Below are 25,600 nucleotides of genomic sequence, written 5' to 3'. Positions count from 1 at the left end.
GCATAAGAAAAATAAAGCAAAAGAAATCATAGAATCATAGAAAGATTAGGGCTGGAAGGGACCTTCAAAGGTCATCTAGTCCAACCCCTCTGCAAGGAACAGGGATATCTCCAACTAGATCAGGTTGCTCAGGGCCTCGTCCAACCTCGCCTTGAACGTCTCCAGGGATGGAGCATCCACCACCTCTCTGGGCAACCTGTTCCAGTGTTCTACAACTCTCATGGTAAAAAATTTTTTCCTAATATCCAACCTGAACCTACCTCCCTCTATTTTAAAACCATTACCCCTTGTCCTATCACAACAGGCCCTCCTGAACAGCCTCTCCCCATCTTTCCTGTAGGCCCCCTTGAGGTACTGGAAGACCGCTATAAGGTCACCCCGGAGCCTCCTCTTCTCCAGGCTGAACAGCCCCAACTCTTTCAGCCTGTCCTCATAGGAAAGGTGCTCCAGCCCTCTTATCTTCGTGGCCCTCCTCTGGACCCTCTCCAACTGGTCCATGTCCTTCTTGTGTTGGGGACTCCAGAACTGGACGCAATACTCCAAGTGAGGTCTCATGAGGGCAGAGTAGAGGGCAAGAATCACCTCTCTCGACCGGCTGGCCACGCTCCTCTTGATGCAGCCCAGGACACGGTTGGCCTTCTGGGCCGCAAGAGCACATTGCCGGCTCATATTGAGCTTCTCGTCCACCAGCACTCTCAAGTCCTTCTCCTCAGGGCTCCTCTCGATCCATTCTCCGCCCAGTCTGTATTTGTGCCTGGGACTGCCATGACCCAGATGTAGGACCTTGCACTTGACCTGGTTAAACTTCATGAGGTTGGCACGGGCCCACCTCTCCAGCCTGTCGAGGTCCCTCTGGATGGCATCCCTCCCTTCCAGCGTGTCGACGGCACCACACAGCTTGGTGTCATCGGCGAACTTGCTGAGGGTGCACTCCATGCCACTGTCCACGTCACCGACAAAGATATTGAAGAGGGCCGGGCCCAACACGGACCCCTGAGGGACGCCACTCGTGACTGGTCTCCACTTGGACATCGAGCCGTTGACCACTACTCTCTGAGTGCGGCCATCGAGCCAATTCCTTATCCACTGAGTGGTCCATCCATCAAACCCATGCCTCTCTAGTTTAGAGAGAAGAATGTCGTGTGGGACAGTGTCATGCAAAAATATATGTCACGCAAAAATACATTTGCGTGTCACTGTCACGCAAAAATATATTTTTGTTCATTTGTTTCATTGTGACTTGACCTACAGAAAAGCTGATCTTTCTCCCAGAAAAACCACGTACTTCAGGATACTCTAATTCAGCCAGATTATAAACCTCAGAAGAAGCACTTTCCTAATTCCTTGGCAGAACAGACTATAGAAGCCATGAATGTTTCACCTTCCACTGTTAGAAATCACAAGAGCACATTCATCCTTCTCCTGAATAAACTAGTGATATTACTCACCTCATATATCTCCAGAACAATGATTTTGATAAAATCCTCATCAACATCAGCCCGCTTGGTTTGTGCCATCTGTGCAAATGTCGTAAGTAGACAGATTTCTTCAGAGCAGTTCATTGATTTGAGATACTTTTCAAAATTTTCAAGGTGCTCTGGGTCTGGAAAAAGTCATATGAAAGAAACATGACAAAAGTAGTGTTATAGGATATACATCATCAATATTCATGAGTTTATTGACAGTCCGATCCCAAAGAAGGAATCAGTGACAAAGGAATTATCACTGGGTTAGTATCCTCTCTTCAGAAGTAGCTGGTATCAGCTGCCTTAAAATAAGGTGCACAAAACGCCACAATATGCAGTGAGTCCACACAATTCAGTAAATAAAACTAGTAATCCATAATGAAAGCTAAAACTGTTTCAAGAACAGCTGGAATTCAATTTTTAATATTATTTTAACTATGCAATGTCCATCATACACAGAAGAATTCCTTGAATCTTTTTGCTTTTTAAAAATGTTATCATGGTTTTGTCTTCCATCCCATACCAAAGCAATTAACTCCAAGGATTAAGTCCAATTATGTCAAAACATTCTCGTTTTAGTGAGTACATGGTCAAGATCAAAACTAAGCCCATCCAAGTACAGCAGAGAGGTTTTGATGAAGTTGATAGACTCTGCTCATTCCACATACCATGATCTTGAGCAGCAATTGAACTGAGATGATCATTCTATGCTGATTACAAATAAGAATACCTCAGGCATCTAGCCCTGACCCAGATTATGTCCAAGAGTTACATGGAAAGGTCAGTTTCAGTTTCTCTAACTCAGTACAAGAAAATTACTGAACACACTTATTTGGAAAACATCTCTGAAAACAGGAAAGCTGAGATGCTTTTACTTCAAGACAAGTTTCCTCTTTAAACCCAGGAGTGACATGTTGCCAAATGCAAATAAACACCTCATTCCTCAAGGTGGGGGACAACAGGAAGGGAAGGGTACAAAGAAACCTGAACAGGACTTTGAAATCATTTTTATTTCTTCCAAATAACTTTGAACAATGACTGTTAAGCAAAACAAGCACCGAAAGCTACATTAGAGCTGCAAAACGGTTTGGAGATCGGTCTGCTTCCTCTGAAGCATAGCATGCTGGTGAACACTGTTCACAATGGTCTTACAGCAGTTTAATATACTGAAAAAGCACTCATTGTGGTACTCAATGACCTAATCTGCACAGGCATGTGCTCAGCTTGCTTGCTATTAAACACTTCCACTTAGGTTACATTCTATTTTAAGGGCTTTTGAGAATTTTGCAACTGCACTTCAACCTGAGAAGGTCACACTTGTACAGCCAAAACATCTCATGAACAGTGTGCTAGAGGATTGTGCAAATGAAGTCAAGAGGTTTTCCATATTACAAGATAAACTACGCTCTGGACAAATACAACAGACATACAGAGACTGTCCCATCCATTCATTTCCCTTCCTAAAGCTACCTTTCATCCTTACATGAGAAGCTACAGCACACAGTTTTTGTTGTAGTTTAGAGTTTTTAAGGTAATGCAGGACACAGAAAAAAAAGACTGTCATTACTATATATAAGGGCATAGCAGAATGACCCACAGCATGGGGAAGGGGTAGGACACACAAATAACAAATGACTCTTCGACAGAAATTGTCTTATTAGCACCACAATATGTGCACCTGTGTTTCATTAGCCATAGACCAGCTAAGCAACAGAGAAGAGGTTTGGAGAGAGGCAGAGAGCAAAAAGGGACCTGGTAAAGCTAAGGATAAAAGACAAATGGAAGCAGAAAAGCTGGTGCCAACTGCTGAGCAGATGTGCACCAGACCTGCTCTGCTGCAAGTCACAGCTCTGCAGCTTCCCTGCTTTGTCCTTCAGCTGCACCTTCCTCTTCACTGTACCTGGGGTCACTTGTGGTGGGGTCTCCACATGCTGCAGTCCCCACACCAACCTCAAACCCACACCAAGTCATAGCTAGGGACTGGAGGATGGGGACAAGGAAAAAGGGAAGAAGAGAGGCTCCACCTAAATCCTATCATCTCACAGTGGAGCAATGACACCTTCACCACACAGTTGCTACTCGAGCCAATACCCTTCCTCCTCTGCACATTCAATCACACTACAATTCAAGTTCAGAGAGATCCTAAAAATCAGTGGCTCCTCAAGTCCTAGTAATGGCAGTGAAGACACTGTAACCAGAAGTGTTGTTCAGCAAGTTTTCATTGCCAATTGCAATGGAAGAAAAGACAATGCTGTATTATAAAACTCACATTATTAAACTTACAGAGAACACATGCTTGTACTTGCACAGGTATCAAAAATCAAGAAGAAACTATTAGGTCATCACTTGTCAGAGAAAATGTGTGTTCCACAGTAAGTTTATTAACATTTGGTCCACCTAAGAATACCTCAAATAAGCAGACTTCCTGTATTTCTCCAGAGGGCCATTTTATATCTGGTATCTCTCATAGTCCAGAGGTCTTCCTTGTAAGTGCAACTCCATCATTGCACTCTGTTTTATCATACTATTTCTACCTATCCCTTAAAGATGACTATCCTCCTACTTACACATGCAAGCCTAAAGCTTCCATCAATTACCAAGGCTTGCTACCACACGTAGATTTACCTCTTTTAAACATATCTCAAACCCATATTGGGAAGGGAAATCAATAAAAAAGGTTCTCTGCCAACAGAATGTTAATGCCATGGTCTTCTAGGGTTTGAATTACAGGAAATTAAGTCAGCATCATATTGGCAATTGTCAGGCAGAATAAGCTATTTCAGAAGATTAGATGGATTTCACGGAAAGAATTGTTGATACGGCTTGTCTAGACATTTGTGAAAAAAGACTATTGTGCTGGCATAACCCATTAAGAATGAAAAGGATAAAAATATTCTGCATCAGCACTCCAAGGACTTTAAAACATAAAAGTTATCTAGAAGAAAAACAAAGCCTGAACAAAACAAAGAAATTAAAACCAGTGTTTGTTACTGTCAGAGCTGCAACCCACCACATCATATAACAATCTCTTTGTTTGAGATGCAGTCAAAATTTCTTGCAAAGACAAAAATAAAAAAGTCTTACTGAAACAGTGTGAACGTTACTGTTTTGGCTGGCAAGTGCTAATCAGATCAGCACTTCATAGAAGCATACACAGCTACGGTCTTGACATCCCTCTCCCACTCTGCGTAAGTTGTCTTAAATGTTAGCTAAGCTTGCACAGAGACACAACACTCAGTAACCTCTCAAGGTGACCACTTTCTTCTGCTTCTCCATCAAGAGACTTGTTTGATGTGGTAACAGCTATCTGGGCTGCCAGCTAGCTGAAAAGTCAAACTGACTGAGTGAGATGTGATCTCCCTGAAAACACCAGAGGCTGTGAAGCAGGGAGTTACTGCTTTGTTTACCTGTCTCCCTGTCAATCAAGTCTTGAAATATTTTCCATGAAGAAGGCAGCAAAGGGCAAGTAGCGTTCCAACTGGCTTCTAAATAACTTTGCTATAGCTGAAGCCACCACGATCACTGTGGAGATCGACACAGTACAGAAGTCAAGGGGAAACGGAAAGAAGAGGTGGCATAGAGGATAAGAAAAGCATCAAAACAAGGTTTAAGATAAGGGAAACAATTGTAGTTGTGGAAGATAGGCAGATCTGGAGACGGACTTTTTGCAAGGGCATGGAGTGATAGGACAAGAGGAAATGGATTTAAACTGAAAGAGGGCAGATTTAGATTAGATCTAAGGAAGAACCTCTTCACTCTGAGGATAGGAACCAACAAGGAGAGGTGCTACGCTGGACCTTGTTCTCACTAACAATGAAGGGCTGGTGGGGAACGTGACACTCAAGGACAGCCTTGGCTGCAGTGATCATGAAATGGTAGAATTAAAGATACTTAGAGAAGTAAGGAGGGTGCATAGCAGGCTCACTACCCTGGATTTCAGGAAAGCAGACTTTGGCCTCTTCAAGGATCTCCTCGCTAGAGTACAATGGGATGAAGCCCTGGAGGAAAGAGAGGCACAAGAAAGCTGCTTAATATTCAAGGATCACCTCCTCCAAGCTCAGGAGCGGTGCATCCCAACAAAGAGAAAGTCAGGTAGGAACACCAGGAGGCCTGCATGGATGAACAAGGAGCTCCTGGACCAACTCGGGCACAAAAAGAAGGCCTATAGGGGGTGGAAGCAAGGACAGGTAGCCCAGGAAGAATACAGAGAAATTGTCTGAGTAACCAGAGATCAGGTAAGGAAAGACAAAGCCCTGATAGAGTTAAATCTGGCCAGGGACATCAAGGACAACAAGAAAGGCTTCTATAGACATGTCAGTGACAAAAAGAGATCTAGGGAAAATGTAGGCCCTCTCCGGAAGGAAACGGGGGACCTGGCTACACAAGATATGGAGAAGGCTGAGGTTCTCAATGACTTCTTTGCCTCAGTCTTCACTGGCAAGAGCTCTAGCGGCATGGCCCAAGTCACAGAAGGCAAAGGCAGGGACTGGGAGAATGAAGAAACGCCCACTGTAGGAGAAGATCAGGTTCAAGACCATCTTAAGAACCTGAAGGTGGACAAGTCCACGGGACCCGATGAGGTGCATCCGCGGGTCCTGAAGGAAATGGCAGATGAAGTTGCTAAGCCACTATCCATCATATTTCAGAAGTCGTGGCAGTCTGGTGAAGTTCCCACTGACAGGAAAAGGGGAAACACAGCCCCCATCTTTAAAAAGGGGAAAAAAGAAGACCCAGGGAACCACAGGCCAGTCACCTCTGTGCCTCGCAAGATCATGGAGCAGATCCATCTGGCAACTATGCTAAGGCACACAGAAAACAAGGAGGTGATTGGTGACAGCCAACATGGCTTCACTAAGGGCAAATCCTGCCTGACTAATTTGGTGGCCTTCTATGATGAGGTTACAGCCTTGATGGATAGGGGAAGAGCAACTGACATCGTCTACCTGGACTTATCCAAAGCATTTGATACTGTCCCACACGATATCCTTATCTCTAAACTGGAAAGACATGGTTTTGATGGATGGACCACTCGGTGGATAAGGAATTGACTGGATGGTCACACTACAAGAGTTGTGGTCAACGGTTCAGTGTCCAATGGGAGGCCAGTGACGAGTGGTGTTCCTCAGGGGTCGGTACTGGGACCAGTGCTATTTAACATCTTTGTTGGTGACATGGACAGTGGGATTGAGTGCACCCTCAGCAAGTCTGCAGATGACACCAAGCTGTGTGGTGTTGTGGACACACTGGAGGGAAGGGATGCCATCCAGAGGGACCTTGACAGGCTGGAGAGATGGGCCTGTGAGAACCTCATGAAGTTTAACCAGGCCAAGTGCAAGGTCCTACATGTGGGTCGGGGCAATCCCATGCACAAGTCCAGGCTGGGCACAGAATGGATTGAGAGCAGCCCTGAGGAAAAGGACTTGGGAGTGCTGGTGGATGAGAAGCTCAACATGAGCCAGCAATGTGCACTGGCAGCCCAGAAAGCCAACCGTGTCCTGGGGTGTATCAAAAGGAGTGTGGCCAGCAGGTTGAGGGAAGTGATTCTGCTCCTCTACTCAGCTCTCGTGAGACCGCACCTGGCATACTGTGTTCAGCTCTGGAGTCCCCAACACAAGAAGGACATGGAGCTACTGGAACGAGTCCAGAGGAGGGCCACGAAGATGATCTGAGGGCTGGAGCACCTCTCCTATGAATACAGGCTGAGAGAGCTGGGGCTGTTCAGCCTGGAGAAGAGAAGGCTCCTGGGTGATCTTACAGCAGCTTTCCAGTACTTAAAGGAGGCCTACAGGAAAGCTGGAGAGGGACTTTTTACAAGGGCATGTAGTGATAGGACAAGGGGCAATGGATTTAAACTGAAAGAGGGGACATTTAGGTTAGATATAAGGAAGAAATTCTTTACATTGAGGGTGGTGAGGCACTGGAACTGGTTGCCCAGAGAAGCTGTGGCTGCCCCATCCCTGGAAGTGTTCAAGGCCAGGTTGGACAAGGCTTTGGGCAACCTGGTGTAGTGGAGGGCGTCCCTGCCCAAGACAGGGGGGTTGGAACTGGATGATTTCTAAGGTCCCTCCCAATCGAAACCACTCTAAGATTCTATGATCTTCCACAACATAAGTTACTGAAGCCAAAACTAGAAAGTTTCAGGGGGGCAACAAAAAGAAGACTGGTATTTATAGAACCATCAACAGCTGAACAGTCAAAAGCTCACAAACAAAAAAACCCACAAAAAACCACAATCCTAAGTGATACAAAATTCTGTCATTTACAATTTAAGTCTCACTCTCCAAAAACTATCACAGGTCAAGAAGGGACACAATAAAGAACACACAACATGTACCTTCTGCACAGCACTTTTGCAGCTCTCTGAAGCAGCCACTTGCAGACATGTCAGAGAAAACTAAAAGGACAGTAGATACAACAACTCCTGCTAAAACAAGAGTTTGTCCTGGTTTTGACTGGGACAGAATTAGTTTTTCTTTTTAGCAACTAGAAGAGCTGTGGTTTGGTTTTAGTCTGAGATTCCTTAGGAGAAGAATGTTGGTAGCACATTGATGTTTATAGTTGAGACATCAGGGACTTTTCAGCTTCCCATGTTTTGCCAGCGCGCAGGAGCACAACAGGCTGCAGGGGCAGTAAAGCCAGGACAAGGGGTCCACAACTTCTTTTATGATTTGACCTTAGACTTAGGACTGAGGGCTAAATTGGCCAATAAAGTACTCCACATCACACAACAGCATGCACAGTATTCAGATAAGGGTTGACTAGGAAGAAGTGTTTTTTGCTCTTCCAGGAGCTCTGTTCCGAGGGCTCTCTCGTACTTGGAGCATTATCTCTGTCTCAGTCTCTTTTTGGGCCTCTCGCTCATCAGGATTGCAGTGTAGAGATTTATCTGTTTCTGAATTGTTTAGCAGGACGGGACAGGCGTTGGTCACCAGGTGGTGTACAACCACATTGTGCATCACTTGTTTGTATAAACTATTGTTGTTTTACATGTATGTATATTTATGTTATCATCATTATTACTTTTTAATTTTATAGTTATTACTATTAAATTGTTCAATTAAATTGCTCAACCCACGAGTCTCCTTCCCTTTTCCCTTTTAATTCTCTTCCCCATTCTCTGGGGGTAAGGGTTTGGGCAAACAAGTGCTGGAAGTCCACAAACTGCCCAAGACACTTCTGAGGCCTCTGGACCAGTCGTGCTGCTGAGGGTGCATATAACGACAAAACCTGCAAATAATTAAACCTGTAGCTGATGCAGTGGTAGCTGAGTTCATGAGAATTGGTTTGGAGTGAAGGAACTCTACCTTTGAGTCTTTGTTTGTAGTCAGCAGGCTGCAGAGTAGAGCAGAGCTTTTCAAGGTGCTCGCTCTCCGCACAGTGCATGACAAAGAAGAGCCTCCAAAGCATGCTGCTGGATAATGTTCCATAAGGCATCTCAGACATGAACAACCAGACTCCCAACCTGTTGGATGTGAAAAGGCAGAAAGAAACAATTTCACTCTGATAAATACCGACATTTGAAAAGGAGACATATGCCCACGTCTCTGCCACATAACAGAATTACGAATGCAAGGATGTGTCTTAGCATCTCAAGTTCTGAAGTTAACCTCATTCTGAACTAAGCAAGTTCCCAGAGCTTCTGCCAGACGCTAGAATTCAAGGGGTAATTCCTCCCTGTCTTAATACCACCAATATGCTGAAAAATCCTGCATATTGCAGCCTCGTTTAAACCATTAAGTGTTTAAAGCCACCGCAATTCCCAGTTCAAACATCTAATTCCTCCAAGATGAAGCCAGTACCAACCACATTGGACAGCCTACCTTTTTGCCTTCAGAACATGTAGAACGGCTCTAAAAAACAGCTCATCAAACTCCAGTTGCAATTTTTCCACAGAGTAGGGATGCGACACTGATCCGTACTGCTTATTGCTGCTAACGTATTGGGCCCAGTGGTCACTCACATGACAAAGTGTCATCCTGTACAGCACAACAAACAAGTCGAAGGAAGAGGGATTGTTAAGTATGTCATCACCATATAAAAACACAGTCACAAGAGACACGTTCAACTCCTTGTCCTCTGGTATCCAGAGATTTCCACATAAATAGCATTCCCCTCCCTTCTTCAGACAGAGTTAGTCTAAAATTCCTGTGTTATCCTTCCTTGGTTTTGTAAGCAAACAATGCATAATGTTTGACCTTTGTGTGTGAACTTTGGAGCCTTAAGGTAATCCCACATGAAACAGCAGTACATGCTAAAAGCTCATACAGCAATAATTACACTGAGAAAGTTACTGCTCTAATAACACAAAGGAAAACATGGATTTTGTTTCCGATTTAACTGTATTCCCCCTTGAAAACACTCATAGAAGCCATATGAAGTGACTGCTAGAGATTTAAAAATGAAGAGCAACCTTTAGGTTTCAGTTTGCTTATTGCAACAATATGATGATTTTCAAGGTGCAAATTCAAAACCTTAATGCAGTTCTGGATAACCAGGGAAAGAAAGCAATAACACTGATTATAAATAGGGATGGTTCAAGAAACTGTTGGAGATCACTGACTTTCCAAGACAAGCCTAAGCACATCCCTAATGGAAGCAAGCCTGGTGTTCCACAGCTCACCTGGCTCCTTTGTAGCCACAGCATTTAGACTCTGCGATTCTCCACTTCGCAGGCAGCTTTAGAGTCAAGCACCCTGGGATTTCAGATTCCCGGATCAGATAACCCTAAACTCACCAACTCTCAGAGCAAAAGCTACCCAAGAACTCAGGGGACAGGGTGGACAGGGGGGGTGGTGTTGTCATATTTTAGCTTTTTTGTGAAGGGTTGTTTACGTTTTTTTTTTGGCAGCTCAGAACTTTAAACCAAACTGTATGAAAAAGATTTAATCATATCTCATAGGATATATTTTCTTACTTGATCAGCTGACCAATTCGCTTCACAAACTGTCGGTACCGTGCTCTGTTAAACGTTTCTAACCCTGCAGACAGAAGTTCCACTAAAGAGTTTGCAAAAGCAAAAATCTTCATCATCTCCTGGGGAGTTGTTTTTTCAGGAAAATAAGCACCTAAGACCAAGACAGAAAAAAGCAGGTCTTAAAGTGAGTGAATTCTGAGTTTTCTAAGCAACTTAACAAGCACTGGAAGCAACAGTTCACCAGCTGGCAAACAGTTCATTGTTAGCTATAGTGAACTGAAATTCATGTTTTGTTTCCAAAATTAAAAATAACATACCTGTTAAGTACAAATAATATATGCAGGTTATAGGACATCTAGCAAGCAGTTATCTTCACATACTTGTTCAGAAATTTAATGATATAAAGAATGACTGATCAAATAATTGGAGAAAAAAAATCACAGTAGCATTACAGCTAAGAGGGAAAGAGGGAAAATTAGTTCTGAAAGCACACCTGTGAGTATAAACACCAAGTAGATCAAAACTAAGGGAAAGGACTAGTGTTTTGCATGCTAGTATTAAGTTTTTAAGTTATCCCATACACATAGCACACCCTTCCATCTTATCTATTTAGTCTGTAAGCTGTTGCACAGGTTATACTTCACTCAGAGACTCTCATAACGCAGTATCATTCTTGACAGTTTCAGTTAATAGCACAATTAGCATAAGCAAAATGAAGAGTAACTCTTTAGCAGTTGATTTACCTCCAGACTTAAACCCAAGGAACTGCTGAAAGAGTTCATGAAATGGAAACTGTGACAACAGGGAAATCAAGTCATCTTCCAAAAGCAGAATCCAGCTTGTTTCAGGATCCTCATCCTGTAGACAAATTCAAACAGTCCCTTTTAGTAGCTTTCCATTAAACACTTGGTAGAAGGGCTTTACTATTGTACCAATTAGTTTGCTTGTAAGAGGAAAACAAAGTGAGTACAAACAAACTCTTTCTCTCACACACAACCTCCTAAATTCCTCTTCTGTGTGTTTCTACATAAAAGCCATTATTAGATAAGAAACAGAATGAGAGGCAATGCTATGCTAGTCAAACACAGCTTCTGAAGAGAAACCCCTATTCAGAAATATGTCTATTTCCACGCTCGGTTCGCAGGCAATAGCTCCAAAAAGTTTAATTTCTATCTGTTAACACTCATTCCTGAAAGCTCCACTGTCTACAGTTACATCACAGCAATAAGGAGAGTAAAATAGATCTAAACAGAAAAAGATGCTTTTTAAGTGAGCAACAGTAAGTTTTTCTTTCTCCATTTCACAAAATCAATACAACAGTCTTGAGCAAAAGCACAAAGTGGAAAAAAGAAAAAAGTAACTTGCTCTACCTCTTCTCCTCCCTCATCTACCAAGGTCCAGTTTCCAGATTCCTTTCCAGATGAAGAGGAACTTTTCCTTTCACTTGGTTTCATATGGCACATGAAGTCCACCCGATTTCTGATTTAAAGTGAAAAAAATCAAGTTTACAAAAATTGGAAAACTAGTAATTCTGAATTCAAGTCATCTCTGAGTTACAAGATAATGTTCAAAAGCATATGCAAGAACAAGAAATTAACAAGTACTTCACATAACCTGATGCCCTACAAGACTTGCACCAATCTGTTGTATTCAGTAAGTGACCTTCCAAGAAATATTCTGAACAACATAAACAGCTGTCAGCCCTGTAGAGCAAGCACATTTAAATATGCAAGAAACAACAATTCTTTTTCCATGAGTAAGAAAAGTTCTTTAAAAAAATAGAAGAGTTGTATTTCAGAAATACTCTACGACAAGGATTTAAGGCTACCACCTGGTGAGTCAATGACCAATATGAGTGCAGGCCAGTTCCACAATACAACTTTCATAGATGCATGAGCTGGACACCACATCAATGTCTTAGGTACACTGAGCTACCAGAACTAAGGACCTCCCAGGAAAGAGTTGCCTCAAAACGGGCCAGCTCCAATTCCATATATTAGACCACCTTAGGTTTGGGATACCAGTTTTCAGTTTCTGTACTGTATAAACCCTTTGCCGTTCAGGCATATACCAGCAAGTTCAACAAAGGTGCAGAAAAGTTGTATAAAAAGTTGAAATCGTAACATCCAACTTCCTTCTAACTAGAAAGAACTCTACACAGTGCCATGGAAGTCCAGCATAGTATCACCCTCCTGATCTCCTTGAATGTACGCTCTGATAACATGAACATACTACAAATTAAATACAAGTTTTAAGACTCTGATTTCACACACCAAAACTCAGAATTCAAACTCGTTCCTGACATGCAGCAGCTGCAACAGACAAGTGTCAGCTCTTTTAACAGAAAACACAGCCATTATGGAGGCTCTGCCTTCTCCTACCAAGAGTTGTGAGTGCCACTCCAGACACATTGAATTAGTCCTTGTTCAAAACACAAACATCAAAACCCACTGGCAATACACATGCCCTCAGGACACACTTGTTTCCCCAGGCAGTTCTAAATAGGAAATGTAAAAACCAAACACTGTAAAAGTAATAGCCTCAAATAAGCAGGACTCCCACTTAACTCGGGCTCAGACTATCAAGATCACAACGACAACCCTAAATATTAGCAGTTTGATTCTTTCACTTTAAAGTTCGTGCAGCAGGGGAGGTAAGTTATGTATTTTAAGGGAAGCATACAACAATTTTCATTAATGACTGATTTCATTAACTAGCTTCTCCAAGCACCATGTATTCCTTCTAGACAAAGAAAGGATTAAAAAAATAAAGGAGTACAACCAGCACATACAGCAACTTAACAAATCCTTTACTCGAGGATTTCTGTTGCAGAGACAGGTCATCATGCAGGCAAAAGCTTTGTTTCAGAAGTCACAGTAACAAACCACACAGGTATGTCAGTCTTCACAAGCTATCTGACAGCTGAAAGCAAGCTGCATCACACCATGCACAGCCAAGAATGTACTGCCAAGGCTGTATTTTGAAGATGAATGAGTAAAAAGAGTTTGAATTAAACTGTGAATCTCTTATTTGTGCCTGCTTTTATGACTTTCCCTCCAAAGAACTTTCAGAGTTTTACAAGTAGATCCTGTGTCATGTTTTAAACTCTTAAATATTCAGAACATATTTTTAAAAAAATCATATTCATACTTACTTGACAGGAGACATAAGCAAGGCAAGAGATTGCATGAAATGAAAGACACCTGATGGGTTATCCAAGACTTTGATCTGAAATTAAATGCAAAAATCTAAGTAAATCTAGATAAGTAAAACAAAGGGCAAATTAGTTTTATCAGAAAAATTAAAATTCTGAGTTTCACATCTTTTACTAGCTTTTCGTTCAAACTAAAAAGTATCCATAAAAGACTTTGGAGAAAGCATTACTATGGCAAAATATTGGGAGATGTCCAAAAGAAATTAAAGAAGGAAAAAAACTAACATCAAAAGCTCCACAGAAAGACTTCTCTCTTGGTTTCAAGTGTACTTCTGGGCACTGGGGGGAATTGGGATGTTGAGTGCAGGGGAAGTAAGGAACTTTCCATGTTAGACTAACAGTTGGACTCAATTTTAAGGGTCTTTTCCAACCTAAATGATTCTACGATTGTAGTCTATCCTTTTATTTCATTGCTTGCCTTCCCCTTGTTAGTGTAATTGCAGTCCTTTTCCTACAGCTAGATTTCTGACATCTTCCCCTCTTAAAGGAGAAAAAAAAGATGTTTTTCGCAAGAACATCCTGGTGCCTTTGGATATCTGCATTTCTTGTGATCTGTACAAAGTGAACCCTTTCCCTTGCCCTTTAAATTACCTAACTAATAAACCTTCCAGGGAAGCTAGTCCCATTTCAGTGTGCAGGATATAAAAACCTGTTCCTCATCCTATCACAGAGCTGTCTCCAATCTCACTCATCTCATATACAGCTGCTGCTTCAAGTCTAAATAACATTTTCTTGGAGAACACTCCTAAAACCTGCTGCTGCATGAGGCCTCCTGAGGCACGCCCAAGTCCTTGACTCCCTTTCACAAAGTTTCTCCAGCTAGAAACAAGGAGTGTGTTTCCCTGTTAATTTGCTCATGGCTGGACTAACAGATGTGAAAACATCCCACAAACCCCTCACTGTTACCATGATTCCACATACCTGGAAACACACAGCAGTCATAAGAGACTGACAAGGCATAAAGCATCCTCCTCTCCTACCCACTGCATTCCAACTCCAACCCTCTGACAATAAAGAATTAAACATTCACACCTGAATGAACGGAACAGCCCATTCGCTGATCCCAGCGGGACACCGAAGGATGTGGTTGAAGAGGAAGAAATGGTCACCTGGACAGCCAATTCTTTGCAACACTGACACCTAAAGGGAAGTATCAAATCTTGTAAACAATCTCAAGGTTCATTACTTCAGTCTTGCTAACTACAGTATGCCTTTTTTTCACTTCTCTTCCCATGCTTTCTAACAAACTTTAATTTTCAGAGCTAGTTACAGGAGAACAATGTTTAAAAGTCTGCTTGCTTGGCTTATAAGCCACAAATTGGGTTTTTTTGGTGTAGAAAAATTACTTCACAATTGCATTAAAAACTAATTTATTTGGAAGTCAGCAAGAATAGAAGTTTCAAAAATTACAAGTCTGAATAGTTTCACTCTGAAAATAAGTAAAAGCATCATGAATATTAAGTCCACTTTGAGCCGCTGTTGGCTGCTGAGGTGCCAGTGCTCATTAATGCTGCTGACCTCTATTGACTTCATTAGACAAGGGAATTCATTCTAAAGATTCACTAACAGATTCTGTTCCTCAAGTAGAACAAACCCCGTCCCTTCCCCCCAAAAAAAAAAATCACTGAGAGTGGGATGGTGAGAGAAACACGTTCAGAAATTACTCCTGATTTCATCCCATGTGTTGGATAGAACAGCTATATCCACGCTTACTCCCTCACCAATCTCTGCAGCCACATGAGAAGGTCGCTCTGAAACTGAGGATCTTCGATAACTCTGCGAGTGAAACTGAAAAGGACGCTGATACACTCCTTCAAGTGGCTCAAGTCTGAAGAAAGACTTTCTGACTGCTTCGAAACTGTAAATTAAAAACAGAATTAAGAAGCTTCAACAAGCAGCTCTCGGCAGCAGCATAAGTAGTGGTTTTGGGGCTACACAGAAAACTTGCTCTCTGTATCTATAGATACCAAGACATTTCAATACAGCTGCTTGCTACATCTGACAGAGAAGAACACTTGCTTAAAAGTACTTTATTTAATCTTATCATTAAGCACTGGATGTTAATTACAAGAACATACTATGGTTGTTCTCATAAAAGGCCTTCCCTCAACATAAACTTTGTAAGAACCACAATTTCATATACATATAAACTATCCAGGAGGTGGAAGGAGCAAAGGGAGGAGGACCAGAAAGGATAAATATCCAGGGTGGGAGGGGGAAGAATACTTCAGCTAAAAGATTACATTGGCACAAACCCAAATAAGTAAGAAATCTTTTTTGCTTTCGTCCTAGATGTATAAGTATTAGAGCTATGAGATTTCAAATGGCCTTCCAAGAGGAAGTAAAGCAGGAAAAACATCCAGCTAGTTTCAGAATTGTGCATAATCAACTCAGAAAATGGACTGTACTCTTCACTTCCTTTGACTAGGGATTGGAGATCAGGTGCCCCATCCTACTCAGAGTCTCTCTACAGTAACCAGTGGTATTATACAGCCTAGACAGAAAAAGGCACTCCTGCATTCAGCTTCCACTTTCCAGGTGAATAAGGCAAGAGAACTGGAGTTTTTCTTGAGAGAAGAGTTTCACTGATCCCTACATAAGATCAGCAGGTTTTAGCATCAGAGGAGAAACACTCCCGTCTACAAATCTCACCAGGAGACTCCAAAACTGCAGGAGAACAAGGCACTTGGCACCCTGAACAGCATGGACAGCAGTCCAGACCAGCAACTCACCTTGTTCTTGCTGCTGAAGAGCCACTGATCTCAGCAGGGACGAGCTGCTGAGCAATCTGTAGACATAGGACTCCACTTGCAACCGGGACAACACCGAGGTGTACGAGTGCAGCGCCAGTGTCTGGTGCACATGCTCTGCTTTGGCTTCAAACAGCTTTTTCAGTTCCCCCAGCACGCCCTCATTCAGCTCCACAGTCTGGTAGCGATGGTGACCTATCACTTTGCACAGGTCTGCACAGACACCCTGAAAAGAGAGCGGTTATTTTATTTAAGCGGCTTTGTCCCTCTCCTCAACAGACTTCAAAGCTTTCATAAAGGGGCCACTTCACAGGTGGAAAAGACAAACATGTCAGAATGTCCTACAGACAAATCTTCAGTAATCGGCAGCTCTAAAAAGTATCTCTGACATCTGAAAAAATTACTCTATAAACACTGAATAACTCAGATTTAGAAACAGACATGAAGTGACTTGCTTGTACCACTGACAGATGTGAACAAAAACCAGGTATCTCTACTTCCAGGAAGCACAACTGCTTCTCAGATCATAGGTTTACACAAATATTGGATCTGCTATTTTAAAGCTACAACATGTACTGAAAAAAGACAAATGTTTTTCTAAGCTCCCAGAACTGAATATTCACAGCAACTCCCCATCATACATTTAAAACTTTCAGAAACTAACTGTACTCTCTTTCCCAAACTGGAATTAAAAGCTGCAGCCAGTCTTCCTCTGTCCTATCCCTATTTCTTCAGAACAAGAAAAATCACAATGCGTAACATTCCTGTTATTCTTTTATGCAACCAGGAAACACGCTTCAGAGCCAGCACTTTGAAAGCTTAGCTTGAAAGTATCCCTGTGTTTCCTAAGCGAGAAGAATAAGAATTTTAAACTGGTATAAAGATAACAATTATTCTGGATACACAATAAATACCTAGTGAATCAGGATGGAATAAAGCAAGCAGCAAGCTTAGCCAACTGTACGATGCCCAGTGGGGATGTAAAAGTGAAGCCAAAATCGCTTTCAGTGAAGAAAGCAATCAACTGAGAATCCAGTGAGGTTCAGTCTTACTCCCTAGGAAAAAGGGACAGATCCAAATCTGTTTCTCAGTTGCACAGGAGAGGCACTACACTCACAGAAACGACAGTACAAGCCACCACACACAAAGGTACTCAGCACCCTTGGACATTGCTGATGATGTGTTGGCTATAAACAGCAACAGAGCACCAGAATTCCATTCACTCCCACTGTAACGTCCAGCTCCAAAAACAAGTTACACAGAATGAGTCTGGGGGAAAATTTTTCTGATGCATGCACCAAAGAGCTTCCCAGACCCCTCTGGTTTTCAGGCAGGAACGCTGCCGAGTACCATGAGCACCCTGGAATAGCTAAAACCAGGGGACCACTCAGAGAGCAACAGTTGCTGAAGCTGGATGGACCTTGCATTCCCTATGCTTTGACCAACGTAGTCGCCCACGAGCACGAGCCATAGAATCATAGAATGGTTTGAGTTGGAAGGGACCTCAAAGATCATCTAGTTCCAACCCCCTGCCATGGGCAGGGACACCCTCCACCACACCAGGTTGCCCAAAGCCTCATGCACATTGGCCTTGAACACTTCCAGGGATGGGGCAGCCACAGCTTCTCTGGGCAACCTGTTCCACTGAAGAGTCAAGCTCCTCTGCAGCTGGCATCTCTGACAGCAGGACAGTCAGGAATGACAGCAATGAAAAGTGTCACTACAGGCAGCAGGCCAGATGGGACATCACTGCTACAGTCACTCTGGAGTCCTACTACACCAGATATCCCCTGCACCAACCTGAAGGACTGCAATACTAACCCCTCCCAAGACTACGGGCAGAACTGGGTGTACACAGGCTCACTCTGACTGACTACAGGCATGAGTCTGACTCCAAAAGAGATCACTAACAGAGATCCCACTACCCTACACTCATCAGAGTTTAAAAGTCAAGCAACGAGCTGTCTTAAATCTCAACAGGATGATGCTCTGAAGTACCGTGAGTCAGTGGAGAGGCAGAAAGCAAAAGCAACCATCTCTTAAAATAAAACAGCTTAAATATGATAAATTTGACAGAAAGTAAAATTAATGTCTGGAATCACATCCGAACACTTTGGATTCAAAAGCAGCTCCAGCAACAGCACCTGCACAGTTTTCTGTTCTTCTTTAAAAGTCCATAATCTCCCCTTAACATTTTGGCAGTCTGTCGTCATGGCCTGCAGCTCCGTCTCAGCCAGCAACAGCTGCTTCCTGCAGCGCATATAGTTCAGGAGCAGTTCGTAAAATTCATGCCTGTCCTGATGAGCCACAGTTTCGAATTCCTCCACATAGGACTCGACATTCTCCAACCACGAGCACGGCTCAAAGATTTTCAGCTGTTCTCTGGTAAACGGCACCAGTTCTGGTTCAGCTGGGAGCTCTGGATACAGCCTTTCACTGTGCAACAGTGGCTTAACTGCCATTATGGTTGGTCTCTCATAGGACAGCTCAGTCGATAAGTCTGGATAAACTGGTTTCAATCCCGGTCGCTGAATGCATGTTTTGGATTTCTCAGTGAGCTGCGAGACCCTAAGAGGAAGCTTCTCTGAGGAATGGATAAGAGGATTTTTAACATCTTGTACATTTTCAGTTCCTTTGTCCCGCACAAAGCCCACTACTGTCTGAGAGACAGTAGCACTGGAATGAAAGGTACTACTCGATAAATCAGGGTTCCCTGACTCACTAGCAACTGCCTCCACAGGGCTGTCACGTTTGTCCAACTTGTTTTCTCCACTCTTCTCAACATCTCCGCCACGTTCCTCATGGGAAGGATCAGCTTTGAACTCTTCTGCACCTGTGGGAGGCTCTAAGGCTACTATGGAAGACCCTCTGTTTGCTGAAGGTAAATTACTCTGGGGGATGTCGCACACATCATTTACAGCTTTCACATCCTCTACTTCATCACTGAGCTGAATTTCTGTAAATTCTCCAGGATGTTCCACTTCCACTCTAGTGGCTTGAGAAGATACTTCTGCGACGGAAGGGAGGAAGACATCATCAGACTCTTGTACCTGGGGCTTCTCATTACTTTTTTTATTTTTTTCCTAGGGAAAACAAAAAAAAAATCAAGTGTCACTACCAAGTGAATCTCTCCTCTTTGCATCCCAAAACCCATGATCATCAAAACCAGTGTTTCTCAGCATCAGAACTCCAAAAGTTTCCCTTAACATATTAATTTTCATAATATTAAAGGTAAAAACAACTGCGCCAAATAGATCCTTGTTCCTTAGTTGCCCTTTGAAGACTATCTATCAGCATCTGTTTTCTTGGCCACTTCTTGAACATTTCTACATAAAAAGCTACAAATGTCCCAGGACAGAGGGTTTCATTAACTTATAAAACAAGGAGAATAACAAGACCTTGAACTCTAAAGAGTCACTAGATTTTACCAAATTACAAAAAGTTATGTTGAGATTCACCTTAAGTTTTACAGAAATATTTTAATAAACAGAATCTTATAGAATCACAGAAGGGTTTGGGTTGGAAGGGACCTCAAAGATCATCCAGTTCCAAACCCCCCTGCCATGGGCAGGGACACCCTCCACTACACCAGGTTGCCCAAAGCCTCATCCAACCTGGCCTTGAACACTTCCAGGGATGGGGCAGCCACAGCTTCTCTGGGCAACCTGTTCAATCTTGTTCGCAAAAAAGTACTTTTAGAACAAAGAAAGTCTGGAATGCATCCCTTAATTGTATTCTGAAACAACCATATGTTCTGTACAAATACAGAAATATCTATTTTCAATAGGTATTACACACTAGAGATATAGAAAAACTTAGTAGTGACCTTAAAATTCTAAGTCAATTATCCCTTTCTAAATTAACATCAATCTGCAGGTAAACAGTTCCCCTAAACTTAGTCTAAGGTGCAGACTTGTAGCCTTATTCCCAAAGCACAGCATGGGAAATAATGTCGCACAGGAAATCAAAGATTTTGCCAATTCATAAAACAAAAACTGTAAACTGTTTGTGTATACCTACCTGTTTATTAGGAGCAAGCCTGAGATGTGTCAGGTTATAGTGCCACAGTTTTGGATGACCCAGATAACATAACAAAGAGCACAGCTGAAAGCAGGAAAAGCTCTCAGTACTCCTCCATGATGGGAGAAAAGGTGATAGTTTTGGGAAGCTGCTGACAGTAACACGTATACTTTCACTAAACACCTGACACAACTACCCCTTATGAGCGGGCATGCAGGAGAACAGCTCAAATCAAGGCCCTAGCTAACCTCAATCTCAACCCTAATTTACTTCAAACACATGCTCACAGCTTCTCTATAAAATGGCAATACACTGACTTTGTGTTCAGGCTGTGTTTTCCAGTGTATTAAAACCTGGAAACAACTCCGATCGCAAAACACTTCTGATACCTGTACCTTTAGCTAGCCTTGGAGTGTGAAAGGTTAAAAACAGATCAGCACAATTCCTTAAACTAGACAACTACAAACATCTCCTGACAACTAACTCAAAGTCAGTAATTTCCACAGGATCACCAGCACTAATGTACTGATCCACGCACTTCACAAATGCATGATGGTCCTTCCCCCTCTACAATCTCAAAGTTCCCTCTTACAGTCCACATACAGAAGAAACTCCCTTTTATCTTTGGGTAGCATCCTGTGCTTCTCCCAAACGCTACTGTTAGATAAAATGGTTGTTTTTAAAATTTCTAAGTGCCTTTCGGTTCTCACATTCCAAGGCAAAAAACAAAAGCCATAATTGTTAACGGGGACTTCATCTGAGAAAGGAAAAGAGAAAGCACATGTTCTGATTTAATGCGAAAGCAAAACCTACTGTTCTCTCCTCTGAGGAGTCAAAGACAACACCTACTCATCAGCCTTGTGCCATGCCTACCTGTTCTTCTCTTCTAGCATGTCAGTGAACGACACCTCAAGCTGTAAGGACATCTGTTGTTTTTCAGGAAACACCTCTGGAGGAGCTGAGTGCTACTCACCAAGACGCACACAGACACTCATTTTCACCAGTTCCAGGTTCACTGGTTTTGCCACCCCACTGCATTGGAATCAGAATTTCTGGTGCTGGACAAGCTTCACCTTGGGGTTACTATTTTCAAAAAGTCCTGGGCTCCATTCCACTACCTGGCAGCTCTGCAGCTGAGCCAGCCTTTCTCCCAGCTCACAAGAGCTTCAGCTTTTCAAAGGATTATGGCTTTTCCTGAGACATGGGAATGGCAGAATCCTTAATGTGACTGAGCCCCAAACTGCATTCTCAAACAGCCCTGTGCATGACAGAGATGAGCACAGTAACAGCAACAAAACCACCAGGAACGGGTCATGTGTAACACTGAAGAATTCTGGATTCTCCCACGTGACATCGCCAGCGAATTGTTTCAGGGTGAATTACACCTGGAAGGGATGACCAGAGACAGAAGCCACTGGAGTCACCATAACCGAACTCATTTCTTGTTAACAACTACCAGCGTCATCTGTGACTCACTGCCTTCCTGCAGGGAACTGATTCTCTTAAGTGGCAGTCTAACAATTTGACTGCCTTGCACATGCTATGGGGCTGAATCGAAACAAAAACTATGACACACTCACTCTTCTGGGATTGGTTTTCCCTCCAGTCTTTACCTGTCTTGAGTTCAGGAATCACAACCACAACTAATACTTCGATCTAACCCTTGTTTTACACAACAACAGCCAATTAATTCATCAATTTATTTTCAGAGGGCTTTGACAGCCACGGCTTCAATGCCTTTGCTCTCTGTGGTGCAGTTTACAACACGAAAGAGGTTAAGCAATTAAAGGAAACATTTCCATTTTGACTCAACTCAGAGGCAAGACATTTCAGTTCAGATCATTTCCACAAACTACTGAAATTCTGCACAGGACCACTGCAAGGAAAGCAAAGCCTTCAGAAAGCTCTCAGTATTAACGTTATGAACAAGGAACACACAACAGGATTAAAATGTAGGAAGAGTGATACTTCACAACTGTAGCACCAACTAATGAAGAAGAAACACTGTTAACTGCTGTACATGGCCTCGTATTTTGAGCATTTCAAAGCCAAACCTAGAGGTCTCCTATTCAGAGTATTTCAAAGCCAAACCTATACATGCAAGATGTTGTAAGATCGTCCTCCCAACTATATTAAAACGCTACTGAAAGCCAATAAGCTTCACCGCAGATGCAACTCCAGCTGTCGCACTGTGAAGGCCACACACTGTAAGAACAAAAAGCTTGTTTGTTTACCCCCCTGTACAGTACAGAATCATAGACTGGGTTGGAAGGGACCTCAAAGATCATCTAGTTCCAACCCCCTCTGCCATGGGCAGGGAAACCCTCCACCACCCCGGGTGGCCCAAAGCCCCATCCAACCTGGCCTTGAACACTTCAAGGGATGGGGCAGCCACAACTTCTCTGGGCAACCTGTGCCAGTGCCTCACCACCCTCTGAGTGAAAAATTTCTTCCTTCAATCCAATCTAAATCTCCCCTCTTTCAGTTTAAAGCCATTGCCCCTTCTCCTGTCACTACACGCTCTTGCCAAAAGCCCCTCCCCAGCTCTCCTGTCCACACACGTAAACCATCACACTTCCCACCTGGCTGCCAGTTAACTCCAAACCTCACAGCCCCTCGGAAAAGCGCAGACGCTCAGAAGCCTTTTTAGAAAAAACACACACCCCCGAGCTCACTTTTTGCAGCAGAAAACCGACAAACACGGACATAAACACGGCGCAGAGCGGCCACTCTTCCCGCTGCCCGCCCCGGAGGAACGACACCCCCCGCCCCCGTGCCGGTACCCCCCTACCTTCGGTCTGCTCTTGGCGCGGGCCTTGCGCGGGGCCCTCACCGCCTCGGCCATGGCCCCCGCGCTGCCGCTCCCGCCGCGGCGGCCCTGCCCCGGCCGCTCCGACGCTGGCGGAAAAGACGGCGATGCCCCGCCCCCTCCGGCGCTCTCGTCCAATCAGCGGCGCGGCAGGTACGGGAAGGACGGAGGGACACACCGAGTTGCGGGGCTTCGCGTCAGTAGGGGCCTGGCAGGAGCCAGAGTCCCTGTAAGGATCTGTGGGGACGTCAGGCTCCTCCATAGGGGCCTGGGAGGAGCCAGAGTCCCTGTAAGGATCTGTGGGGAGGTCAGGCTCCTCCATAGGGGCCTGGGAGGAGCCAGAGTCCCTGTTAGGATCTATGGGGAGGTCAGGCTCCTCCATAGGGGCCTGGGAGGAGGCCAAGCTGCCCTCTAACGATCTGTGGGGAAGCCAGGCTGCTGCTAGCGGGAATGTGGGCTGGGAGGCCAAGGCCCTCCTACTGAGGATGGAGAGTGTGAGGTCTCTTCTGCCTGCACTTTGGCAGGACCGTTGGAGCAGGGCAGTCTGTCCTGGAGTGCCTGACAGTCTGCTATCCACAGCGGGGCTGCTGGCTCAGCCCGGTGGGGTCAGGCACCACTGCCCTTTCTGATCTCAGTCCTGCCAGCCAGTCATCCTCAGGGAGCCACTGCTGGAGTGGAGTCGAAGGCCCACTGGGAGCAGAATTGACTTCTCCAAGTCTCCAGATGGACGAACCCCCACAGAAGTCAGGCCCACCTTGCAGAAGACATCATAGTTGAGGAGTTAATGATCTTGAACAACTCTACTGGACGTTGTATTTAAGGCTTGAGAAGCCCTTGTGTTATTAACATAATCTGTAATTTATAATATCTGTGGGAAAGGTAAACTGTATGTGGGTCAAGGTGGGGTGCACTGATCCTCACTGGGAGTCCATTGCACATTCAGGAGCCAGTGCTCCCGGCAGGCAGGCGCAGGGCTGTGCTGTGCTGCGTAAGCCCCTTGGCCGCAGGATGAGCTTAGCCGGCTCCCTGTGGGCAGCTCCCGCCTGGTGCCAGCCCTTACACCACCTGCCTGGCCCTGCCTGTATCTGGAGGTGCAGCAAGAAGTTCTCTACCAGCCCTTACACCACCTGCCTGGCCCTGCCTGTATCTGGAGGTGCAGCAAGAAGTTCTCTACCGGCCCTTACACCACCTACCTGGCCCTGCTTGTATCTGGAGGTGCAACAAGAAGTTCTCTACCGGCCCTTACACCACCTGTCTGGCCCTGCCTGTATCTGGAGGTGCAGCAAGAAGTTATCATGTGAATTTCCTTTGTGAATAGAGCTGTTTTCTTGCGATAATTTATATATTAGCTCTCAAGATCAAAAGGAAGAGCTTCGTCTGACTCTGCCTGAAGGCGGGTTGCCCAGCATCTGAAGGGACGTAAGACTTACTATCTGTATTCCTCTTATTATTTTGTCTTACTAAAGCAGTTGTCTTATTAAGGCATTTATTGTCTCTCTTGCCCTGGAGGGCACCCCAGGGAAGGAAGGCAGGAGCTGCATGGCCAGCACAGCTCTGAGAAGCTGGAGCATCTGGTTATCAGGGTCTGTAGTGAGGTCAGGCACTTCTGCAGGAGTCTGAGAGGAGGCCAGACCCCTCTATAGACATCTGTGAGGAAGCCCAGCCTCACTATATGAGCCCAGGAGGAGGTTGGGCTCCTCCACAGGGGCCTGGAAGGAGGCAAAGTCTTCCACACCACTTGGAAGACAATCAGGCAAGGGAAGATGCTGAAGATAAAAAGCCATTTCAGTGCTCATGGGCACCCAGACATGCTTCCCAGGAGCTCCATGTCTAGACACTCCTCTTCCAAGCCAGAGTTTGCTGGGCTTTAGGTCTATTGAAACAATTGGTGTATTCAGAACCAGCACCCCTATTCTGGGATTACTTCTGTGCATTTAGTGAACGTGCAAACCAAGTTTCAGCCTCGCTGGGGGCCTCCACATCCAGAAAAGCCTAACACCATCTATCGTGCTCAATCACCTGAAAAATCCCGATAAAGAAAACGGGCAATGTATTGTAGAGTAGGTAATCTTCCAGGGGAAACAGCCCTATGTGGCCTGCAGTTCACTCATCGTGCCAGCCTTCCTTGGTGTGTTCTCTCCTACAGCTGTCTTGGTACTGAGCAAGTACTGAAATAAAGGCTGAGCAAGAATATGCTCTTGTGGGCTTCCTTCCAGGAGAGGCAACTTACACCACTCGAACATCCTAGGGTGCTTTGAAGGTGTACCAGCCCCAGCCCTGACAGAAAGCGAGCGTGAGAACCTTTAAAAAAAACCAAACATCCAGCACACGAGTCTCAAACTGATTTTAAAATATGTATTTAAAGAACTAAGACTACAGCAGGCTCCTTCAGAAGAATATTTGTACACCTGGTCTTTCAGAAATAAA

The 25,600-nt window shown here is 44.1% G+C and overlaps 1 protein-coding gene across 3 annotated transcripts in view; it reads right to left on the bottom strand.

Moving 5' to 3' along the window:
• The window catches only part of EPG5 (ectopic P-granules 5 autophagy tethering factor), a 64,146-nt gene extending 40,937 nt beyond the window's left edge, over positions 1-23,209 (bottom strand). For all 3 annotated transcript variants that reach the window (XM_086628763.1, XM_086628764.1, XM_086628765.1), the window contains exons 1-12: positions 23,156-23,209; positions 18,489-19,427; positions 16,327-16,570; positions 15,316-15,452; positions 14,627-14,734; positions 13,535-13,608; positions 11,751-11,859; positions 11,124-11,238; positions 10,381-10,531; positions 9,287-9,442; positions 8,771-8,928; positions 1,449-1,603 (exon numbers count right to left, since the gene is read on the bottom strand). In XM_086628763.1, coding sequence (XP_086484889.1) covers positions 1,449-1,603; positions 8,771-8,928; positions 9,287-9,442; positions 10,381-10,531; positions 11,124-11,238; positions 11,751-11,859; positions 13,535-13,608; positions 14,627-14,734; positions 15,316-15,452; positions 16,327-16,570; positions 18,489-19,427; positions 23,156-23,209 — 2,400 coding nt within the window. The remainder of the gene's footprint in view (positions 1-1,448; positions 1,604-8,770; positions 8,929-9,286; positions 9,443-10,380; positions 10,532-11,123; positions 11,239-11,750; positions 11,860-13,534; positions 13,609-14,626; positions 14,735-15,315; positions 15,453-16,326; positions 16,571-18,488; positions 19,428-23,155) is intronic.
• Between the last annotated feature and the right edge of the window lie 2,391 nt (positions 23,210-25,600).

Source organism: Tauraco erythrolophus, chromosome Z (assembly GCF_009769465.1).
Source record: "Tauraco erythrolophus isolate bTauEry1 chromosome Z, bTauEry1.pri, whole genome shotgun sequence".
Lineage (NCBI taxonomy): Eukaryota > Metazoa > Chordata > Aves > Musophagiformes > Musophagidae > Tauraco > Tauraco erythrolophus.
This window is presented reverse-complemented; position numbering and strand designations above follow the sequence as displayed.